Below are 10,396 nucleotides of genomic sequence, written 5' to 3' on the forward strand. Positions count from 1 at the left end.
TCCTGCAGTTTGAGTTTCGAGTCTTTTCGAGTCCTTTTGATCACTGAGTAATAATATATTTACACAGATCATGTATGCTTTCAAAATCTGTATTTATTTATTTATTAAAACAAGTGCAATTGAAATTACAGAAAAAAAATTGTGCCAACATTGCACTTCCCTATTGCACTATTAACCAGTCATTTTTAACATTTAACTCATATTTTGCAAGAATATTCTTCATTTTAAACCACTCCTACAGAATGAACACATTTGAAAAAACAAGTGCAACTGTAATTATTTGTACAAAAGTGCTAACATTGTATTTAGCATTTTAACTAGTTCCACAGCAGTTTCTGTCCTGTCCTGTGTTTATCTCATCTCATTTATCTCACCTCATATTGTCTGTGTTTGTGTACATGTGAGAAACATAACAAATACTTGAACATAACAATGAACGGGGTTGTGCTTTTTATATGTCAGAGCCCTATGCTGCATTGCATTTGCAAAAGACCAAATTGGCCAAAAGTCTGTCAGTCATTTGTGCACGATGGGGAAGTAGTATGATTCCAAGAATAAAGAAGTTAAACAAGAATAGTCAATCTTCTTTAACTTTTTTTGAGCAATTTAATATATCTCTTGTTCTGACTTTTTTGTGATATACATGGATAAAAGGTACCTAATATTTCTATACTGAAATAATATCGGCTTTATAATTGTAAGCTAATTTATTTAATGACGTTATTGTTGAGGGTTGATTTGTATTTCCGGTTTTAAGTGGGTTGTTGGTAGTGACTCTTATTTTGAAAAGGGGTTTAAAGGAAGTGGGTGCTGTGATGAGTGAAGTTGTAAAATGAACTGAGGATAAACGGGTGTGCTGTCCCGAGCGCATGACCTGCTCTCGTGTCCTTTGTCGGCTGAAGCCGGACTTATGATACAACCAAACGCTCGGCTACATAATTATTATAACTATGATGATTTTTCAGTTGCTTTTTTTTTGGTGCCCCCTCAGGACTTGGTGCCCGATGCACAGCGCGTAGTGCGCGTTTTGGGAGCGGCGGCGCTGCACACACACACACACACAGACGCACACAAACACGATGAATGATACAGAGCGCTCCTTAATAACATACTTTTTAATCTTTGTGCTTTGGGGAAAAGAGCAAGTCTTATCAAGTCAAACGGCTCAAGTCCAAGTGAAGTCACGAGTCATTGAGGTTGAAGTCCAAGTCGAGTTGCAAGTCTCTTTACATTTTGTCAAGTCGAGTCTAAAGTCATCAAATTCATGACTCGAGTCTGACTCGAGTCCAAGTCATGTGACTCGAGTCCACACCTCTGCTACTAGGAGCTCATTTTCAAAAGTATTGACCCACTTTCCTACTTGTCCTCATTCCAAATTTGACAGTGATGTAGAAGACATGTGAACAAATCCCGGTGGTGTAGCTGTAGCTATAGCTGTAAAAGAAGGGAAAAAAGGAAGCCGTCTGGAAGAATGAAGGAGGATTTGTGAAACAAGGTTAAATAACACATAAGAAGAAAAGTAAGAAAAGTCCCAAATACAGTGTCATTTTTTTTGGTTATCGTTGATTTTATTGAAAGTCAGGGTTACAGTGAAGACCTTAAAGTGAGGTAGAATTCCCCCTAACAGCAGATCATGTCTAAGATAAGGTTACCCTAAAGTTGTGTGGGAGGAGTAAAGAAAGGACCTCCTCTGCAGCAGTGGACGCTGGTCATTCTGAGGTTTCTCCACGGGCTCAGTGTTGGAGGGAGCACCGAAAAGGGCGCTGACCTCTGTCTAACACCGGAGGCACCGGGAGTCCAGCATCTATTTCCTAAACTGAGCAACGGGAGCTGGGACTTTGATGTCCTGGCCCTTCTCCAGCTTCTTCTCACACTCAATCAGGTAGTTGACTCCATCGACTAGCATCTGGACCAGCTCCACCTGCAAACACACACACAGACACACGCACTCATAAAGTTCATTTCTACAGCAAAACAGTGACTCAGATCAACTTTTTACGAGTCTGATGATGGAAATGAAGTTCCCCGAATAACATGAACAAATAAACAGCATGAAAAAATATTTCTTAATGCAACATGACTGATCCTCACCTCAGATTTTCCCAGACGGTCGTTGTTGGATATGTCAAAGGTGTCTCCAGTAGCAGCCGTGTCCACCCCGCCTGTGCCTCTCTTCTGCAGCCGCAGGTGGTCCAGGATTTTGGAGAAACGTTGATCCTGCACAGGGTTTTCAATCATTTGTTACATGGTGCAGTAATTTTGTAAAAGAAAGATTGAAGAACAAATGTTAATATATCATATTCTTAATTACAATTTTGGTAAAAGCTTTGGGCAAGAGTTGAGATTGTGTTGATTCTTGATCTCAATTTAATGGAGCTTCCTCTACAGACCACATTTAGAGTGGTTTAATTTCTTCACACAAACAGGATTAAAAAAGTTGTGGGGGACTATTTTTAATTTGATACTAATCCACATTTGGTGCAGCAAGACAGTGTATATGTGGGACTGATTCAAAATAACTACAGTGTGTGTTCATGGTGATGAAGGAACATGTGACCCAGTGTAACAGTGTGTTTAAATATGTTATAGGAATGAATAAGATATATCGGGCTTTGATGAACAAACTTTACTTATTAGTAGGAGACATTCATGTTAATTATAGTTTGAATGGAATTTAACATGAATAAAACACAGAATATCACAAAATGTTTTACAAATTTCTCAGAAATATAGAACTCATCTACAGCTCCATGAGAAGTGCACAAACTCCATTGCTGCAGACGATGAAATTAACCAGAGAGACTATTCTTGTTAACTTTGTTAAAATTGTGTCTGTGTGTGTTCCTACAGAGTTGTGACTGTTACGAAGCTGCTGAGTCGTCTGAAAGTGTGCATGTATTACCTGGCTGAGTTTTGGCAAGCGTACGTGCACGCCCGCCCTCAGGCCGGTGCCCAGGTTGGAGGGACATGTGAGGATGTAGCCCAGATGCTCGTTCCACATGAACTCCCAGCCTCTCTCCTGGATCAGATGCTCCACCTATATGGGATATGACATGCACAGAGTTGATCAGTCACTTATATTTCCAAATTTGGCCCATTTAATTTGTTGTAATTACAAATGCGCCAAGATCTTATTTTACAGTATTGCTAAGAGAAAAAACTTGAAATATGATTGACATATACTTTATACAATTTGTTGTAACATTAAAGGTCCAGTGTGTAAGATTTAGGTGAAAGGGATCTATTGCCAGAGACTTTATATAAAATAAACCTGGTAATGATGTCAACAGTGTGTTTCACCTACAAATTGTCTTTGGCTTTACCCTAGAATGAGCCCTTTATGTTTAAATACTTTATATTTAAATACTTTAATTAAAATGTTCTCCATGTTTTTTACAGTCGATCAAACTGGACACACTTAACATATTTTGAGCTTTTATGACAACTGAAGTAATGAAAATTCATCCTGTGAGGAACATGAATGTCCATATACACAAAACCTCCTGGTAACCCCTCCAATAGTTGTTAAGATATCATAGTTTTACACAAAGTCCACATCTATTATTCTGTCTCTGTGTTTTTTTGTTTGTGTTTTTGTATGTTCCTCTCTACCTGTTTGAGTCCTCTGCAGAATCTCTCAAACACTCTCTTCATGTTGCCTCCCTTCTCCATGGAGATGACTCTGGTGTGGTCCTCCTCGTTCACCCAGATCAGGAAGGTCTTCTCATTGTTGTGCCTTTAGAAATCAAGCTACAGGAACTCAATAAAGAGCTCTCTGGGAAAATAGCTGCTTTCATTTCCAGAGAGGACACACGTAGGTCATCAAGGAGCTAACTTTCTTATAGTCATTCATATATACATGCTACTTGGAAACATACACACACACATGCTACTACTGAGCTTCACATGATGTAGGAAGATATTTAAGAAGTTTAACACATCACTGGCACGCAGGGGCATTGCAAGAGGGTAGGTAAAGCAGGCAATTGCCTGGGGCCCCAAACTAAGAGGGGAGCCCCAGGATCCCTTTCGCCTAGGGCCCCCAAAGTCCCTTCATACACTCCTGCTGTCATGAGTCAGCATTTGGAGGTTAGAGTGTAAATGGTGACACAGCAGACATGCAGACAGGAGAGACTAACAGACCCTACCAGATGCCCCTGGCGTCTGGCCAGTCTCTGCCCATAAAGGCACAGGTCAACAGTGGAGAGACAGGCTTGTCAAACAGGAAGTGATCCTGAAGGTGGGAGGGGTACAGGGAGGCAGGTTGGAGGAGAAAACACAGGGAGGGAATGTTGAAGAGGAGTAGAACGATTGTTTTATAGTTTTGTGAAGACAGCATTGGTGGAAAGTAACTCAGCAGTGGTGGAAGAAGTACTCAAATACGTTACCTAAGCAAAAGTATAATTATATAAATTATGTGTAAAAAATACAAACTTACAAGTAAAAGTCCTGCATAAAAAACTACAAGTAAAACTACGTAAGCAGAAAGATGTGAAAATCCGAGTGGTGGTTTGGTCCCTCTGACGAATGTATTATTATACATGGCATGATTAAAGGGTCAATACTGAGTGAGCAGTATGTTAAGGGTTAAGGTTAAGGGAAGTCTTTATTGTCCATGAGGGGCAATTTGGTTTGCAAACAGTGGTCACACAACCAACACACAACTCATACACATCATAGTGTGTACCTAGTTATATAACTGAGGGGACAAATGATCTCAAATGTATTTTTGATTTGGCCCTCCCATGGTATGTGTAACTCATTACTGATGGCAGAGGTGGAAATTCTGCACGAGGAGGGTGTTGAGGGTCTGGTAGGATGACCTTTGACCTCTAGTGGCTCTAACTTGGTAAACATGGCAGAGATCATTCAAATTGGTGCCAATAATCTTTTGACAAAGTCAAACAGCCTGTTTTTGTTAGCCGTGCTAAGGTTGCCTAACCAACTGATCATTGTCAAAAGTCAATATCAATCAAAACATGATGAAAATATTTTTAAGAGTGAACTGTTAACTGTTAGTGTTGTATCTGCTGCAGGAGGAGCTGGTTTGCCCTCCAGACTTATGTATTGTTTTATACACAGGGAATCCAGATAAATCTGAGGAGTCATCCTGTTATTTATTGCAGAGGAAAAAGAAAAAACAATGGTTCTGTTTTACAATCTGTTTTTTTGGGGGACTTTTTCTCCAATCTTAGGCCGACCACCCACGCTCTTTGGAAGACGTCAGGATGCACAATGGTTGGAGACACTGATTTCCTCTTTCATCTTCAGTGTGTTGTAGTTTAAAAGCTTGTTATATTATCCATAACATCAGAACTTCATCTTAAAAGTAACGAGTACCTACCATAAAATGGAAATAGTGAAGTAAAGTACACGTACCTCAAATAAGGGACAGTAATTGACTAAATGTGCTTTATTTTGACCACTGTACTCACTGGTGATTCAGTTCTGATTTTGGTACTTGTGTCTTCAGTATTTATCTGCAGGTTGGCATGGTTACACACGTTTTTAAATTCTCAGTCATGTAGAACTTTGAATGTTTTACTTGAAAGTAATTTTACAGCAAAGCACTGCTAATTTTCCTCGAGTGAAAAGTCTGAATGCTTCTTCCTCCACCACCTACAGTGGAGAGCAGGGGAACTGAGTGAATGAGTGCACGTCACAGAACAGGAACTCTAGTACAGGAAAAGGGCATGTGGGTCAAGTTCAGGGTGGGAATGCTTTGAACTGCATTTCCTTTATTCACTGTGGATATCACAGAACAACATCAGCCTTACCAGATCCCCCTCGCGTCAGGCCAGTCCCGGGCCATGAAGGCCGAGGTGAGTAATGGAGACACAGGCTTGTCAAACAGGAAGTGATCCTTATGTGGCGCAGCGTGAAACGGTCAGAGCAGACAGGTCAATTAAACTGAAGCTGCATTACCTCCTGGACTATGTGCATTTATAATGCAAGCTGTCAATAATGTGATTTGAGCAGGGGGAAAAGGAATGGTAAGAAATGATACAGCAGATATATAAGACAAATTGACTAATAATTTGAAAAAGGCTTATGTAATTTATATTGTGACTTTGGGTCCCTGTAACTCATGCTCTAAAGCTTTGTAATGCAGCCTTTGTATAAATGTGAAGCCTCCTAGTTCAGGCTGGATCACTCTGACATTATCAGGGAGATCTTGTCAGACTCAAAGCAATAGTTGAAAAACTTTTGAAATACCCTCATTAGGTTCCCTGCAGAGACGAGTAGTAGAGATGAGTCGATTTATACCACTCTGATATATAACCTGAAATTATGAGACAGAAACAATACTTTCTACCCTCCAGGCTGGTTTGAGAGGCTAAGTAACATGTGATGAGTGGTCAGACTTTAGATGAAAAAATACGTTGAAGTTTTAGTCCCAGGAACGTTTTTCAAGTAAGTAAAAAGTTCCTGCAGTTTCCACAGGGATCTAAAGACCAGGGGATATGAGACAAATGAACCTGATGACGTATGAACAAGCTGTAACGCTCTTCACTTACATGCGTCACTTTAAGGGATTACAAGCCCAAAAGGGTGAGAACCATCGACCTGTCACAGTTCACATCAATTTGAAGTTTTTTTTACATTTAAAATTAAACCAAAAAGCTTCTCCATCGCACTCAATGTAAACACTGAGACTTTGTTGCTGAAATCAATGTTATTAAGCACTAAAATATCCGAGTTCCCAATAAGATTTTAAGTGAGTTGCTCTTTCACATTAAACATGAGTGGTGCGAGATATCAGGGACAAGGGAAACAATTTTCTTGCTCCTTTGAATAAGCCAAGCTGAAACTCACGTCAATGAGCTGCTGCTGCTGCTTATCCGTCATGTCCCCCAGGCTGTAATAATGTCCAGCCAGGTCTTCCTTCAGGCCGGCCAGGGCCGTGACAACCACTCGCTCCACCTCGCGGCGCTCGGCCCTCGAACAGGCCGGGGGGAGGCTCAGCCCGCGGATACTGCGTCCGGTCCTGACACGGGACGAGAGGACGTATTTCTCATCAAACACGCCGTTGGTTATCTGGAAAGGAGGAAAAAAAGTTGATGTTGAAGAAAATATTTGATAGGTTCAGGAAATGTATGGATGGAGGGGTAAGGGAGTGGTGGGGGTGTTATGATGGAAACACCTTGGAGGCTTCCAGATCAGTCGGGTGTATCATGGTCCTGGGGTCATAGCCGTTGTGCCTGTCTTTAATGATGGGGTCAAAGAGCTCAGCAAACACCTGCAGGGAACAGTTCACAGGTCAAGTGTGTAGGTCTGGATTCAAAAGTGTGTGTGTGTGTGTTTGTGTTTGTGTGTGTGTGTGTGTGTGTGTGTGTGTGTGTGTGTGTGTGTGTGTGTGTGTGTGTTTGTGTAGAAGGAATGAGTTTATTTTAAATAAAGTCAAAGTATCTTTGAAAAAAGGTATTTTCAAGATTAAAGGAACTTTTAAGCTATACACTCAATTTTGGAGTCATTCATTGATTGATAGATTGATTGAGAACAAACTGTGACCTTCGACCTCTCTTACCTCGTAGCTCTCCTCGTCACCAGCCACACACCCCACCGTCTTGATGAAAGGGTGCCCGGGGTTGTCCACTCCAGTTTGGATGGACTGGTCCAGGGTCCAGTTGTTGGGGGTGACCTTGTCCCTCAGTCTGGCATAAATGGCCGGAGTCAGAGCGGCGGCCATGCAGTTGTTGTGTTTCCTCAGGTCAGGGTAATCAGAGCTACAGGGGAGGAAGTATAGACAAGATTTCGTGCTTTCAATTCAGTTCAACTTTTAAAGAGTTTCTACACCCAGTCCATCAAACATCACATGCTAAAATCATTTCCTCCGATCCCATCCTGGCACCCAGTTTCAAAAGGAAATTCACAGTAGGACGGTAAGGCGCTCTCAAAATGTCACTGTCATGAAAACTGAATTCTGACTTCAATGAGAAGGAGACCCCAGGACTTTACATGTCAGACACCAGACAAACGGAAACCAGCCAGTGTTCCCATTTTGAAAATAATAGTTTATTAATCGATGAGTCGACTGTTACTTTTCATAGTTTTCAGTGAGCGCAAAATTAAAATAAAAAAAGGTTGGGTGATAGTAAGCGAATCAGATAACAAAGGCAACAAAATCAACTTGGTCTTAAGGGACTAATGATGGACACTCATATCTGACATTGTATTGACCAGACGCCCTATTGAAAATACAAAATAATGATTGTAAGCAGCCTTACAGTACTTGTAACAGTAGTTGTTCTGGGTTTGTACCCTCATGGTTGAATGCACTTATTGTAAGTCGCTTTGGATAAAATGTAACGTTAGGTGTTTTCTGCATGTTCACAAATTCAAATGCTCAAAAATCTCTGCTCTGACACAGTCTTAACACCAGGGCCACAACCTGGTGGACAGAAGAACAGTCAAAGCTGATGTTCTACTATTTACTGGTGCAAATATCAGGCAAGTGTGTAGACCTGGATGATGTGGATTTAACCTTGTTTTTTGGGGGAGAGAGAGGCTGTGGGTGTGCGAGAGAGAGAGAGAGAGAGAGAGAGAGAGAGAGAGAGAGAGAGAGAGAGAGAGTGAGGGAGGGAGAGTGTTAAAGGTAACGCAGAGGAAACCTGAGAGCGTTGGTGATACCACAGGACGGTGCCAACGTGGCTGCTGTGACCTCTTCATACTCACTGGAAATGTGCTGACATGAACCACAGTGTCACAGCGGGCCTCAAAGCCACATCTGTTGATTCTGTACAGTATCACTTTTGAAAAACATACAAATGAGCTCATGAAGTATTTCTACTGATGTCACCTCAGTTGCTTCTCTGGCGGAAAAATAAAGCAGTGAGTCACTCGTCTGAAATGTGCAAGTGATGTGAAGCACGTAGTCAGTGTCTGTGTCGTCAGGTCAGATAATAACAGAGCTGGGACTACTCGATGACTCATCAAGGCCGTCCATCCACTGGAATTTGAGAAAAACCCAGAGAATTAAGCCTTTTTCTGTTCTCTGCCCAGTGGCGGATCTTGGATTTTTCATAAGTCAGGGGCCATAAAGTGGCAACAACTTATTTTTATGTCCAGCAACAAAATATTCTTCATCAAAAAAGCTTAGAAAATTAAAACAATGTAAATGCCCTACATGGAGATTTGAATTGGTTATGGAACAGACTTATTTTAACATTGCTACCTATGACCTACAATAGAAACTTAGACTATCAGGGAGACCAATTGACTTTTTCTACAAACTATACTTAACGTCTGTGGTCGGTGAGGAACAACGATTTACTACACTGAGACTCCAGGTCTCTTACAAACAAGATGGATGAGATCAGAATGAGAATAACATTACATTACCTCATCGCTATGCATCCTGCAAACAGCTGTGTGTAATGTTGTGGTTTGATATTCCAGCCAACTTTAAGCTCCTATACATTGACCGACTCGGTATACTCTCAGGTGGGATGTTCCATTTGCCCACAAGAGGATGGGGAAGTATGGATTTCTCATACCTGTGTAAATTTATTTATTCTCTATGGTTTTGTTAGATCAGTTCAAACATTGTTAGAAGATTGTGTTAACTGACAAATGGGTTAATGTTTAATGTATCTTCATTTTTATATTAATAGGTAGAGTATGTTGAGCTGTGGTACGTGCCCAGGAATCTCTCTCTCTCAGTCTGCATTTGAAGCAAAGGGTCAGTGGTCTGAGAAGAGGATGCAAACTGATGCAGTCCTCGTTTCCTGTTACATCATTCCAGTAGAAACAATCCGCCCCTGACTCTGCCTCCTTCGAACTGCATCTGTGGCCTTCATGTTGGCCTGTCTTACCTGGGAGGATACAGCATCTTCTTCGCCTCGGCAGCAAGAGAACTGTTTTCACTCAACAGGAAGCCAGTCGCCAACGTTCCCGCGCCCAAGCTGGCCAACAGCGCGGCCGTGTTGCGGCCAGAGATCATTCGTGTGAAAGAGTTCGCCATCTCTCTGCTTGTTCTGTTCAGACTCTGTCAGTAGCAAAAGAGCTGTGGAGAAAGAGAGTCAGTGTATTGTTAAACTCTTCAAATGTGATGCATATAAAGAGCAAGGAAAACAATGTGGAAGTTCACGTAACAGTACTTAAGATCAGAGGGATTGACTGAAGCCTTTTCATTTATGCTTCAGAGTCACAGGGTCACATCTGCATGGCTACCTGGCCACGTCAAATCATATTCGTGAAGGTGTACAGCACCGCCATTATATTTTCACTATGTCACAGCAGGACTAATTATTTTAGTATGTCATTTTTTGTTACTTTAGTAAAATGTTATCTTTGTAATTTTGACTGTCATTATACACTTACTTCCCAGGTCGTAACCATGAGCTCACGACTTCTATCTCAAGACAATATCGCCAACTAACTGCTGCTGAGACGA

At 41.3% G+C, this 10,396-nt stretch overlaps 1 protein-coding gene across 2 annotated transcripts; it reads right to left on the reverse strand.

Annotated features, from left to right (window-relative positions):
- Nucleotides 1-1,659: 1,659 nt before the first annotated feature.
- Nucleotides 1,660-9,973, reverse strand: ckmt2a (creatine kinase, mitochondrial 2a (sarcomeric)). 2 transcript variants are annotated; one of them, XM_053411211.1, is made up of 9 exons: nucleotides 9,816-9,973; nucleotides 7,529-7,727; nucleotides 7,145-7,240; nucleotides 6,817-7,038; nucleotides 4,149-4,234; nucleotides 3,613-3,736; nucleotides 2,903-3,037; nucleotides 2,092-2,217; nucleotides 1,660-1,921 (listed from the first exon to the last, which is right to left on the reverse strand). In XM_053411211.1, the coding sequence occupies exons 1-9, from the start codon at nucleotides 9,962-9,964 to the stop codon at nucleotides 1,805-1,807; spliced, it is 1,254 nt and encodes a 417-aa protein (XP_053267186.1). In that variant the 5' UTR covers nucleotides 9,965-9,973; the 3' UTR covers nucleotides 1,660-1,804. The 2 variants fall into 2 exon arrangements, with proteins under 2 accessions (XP_053267186.1, XP_053267187.1); XM_053411212.1 differs by lacking the exon at nucleotides 4,149-4,234 and adding an exon at nucleotides 5,778-5,863.
- Between the last annotated feature and the right edge of the window lie 423 nt (nucleotides 9,974-10,396).

This window comes from Pleuronectes platessa, chromosome 19 (assembly GCF_947347685.1).
Source record: "Pleuronectes platessa chromosome 19, fPlePla1.1, whole genome shotgun sequence".
NCBI classification, from domain to species: Eukaryota; Metazoa; Chordata; class Actinopteri; order Pleuronectiformes; family Pleuronectidae; genus Pleuronectes; species Pleuronectes platessa.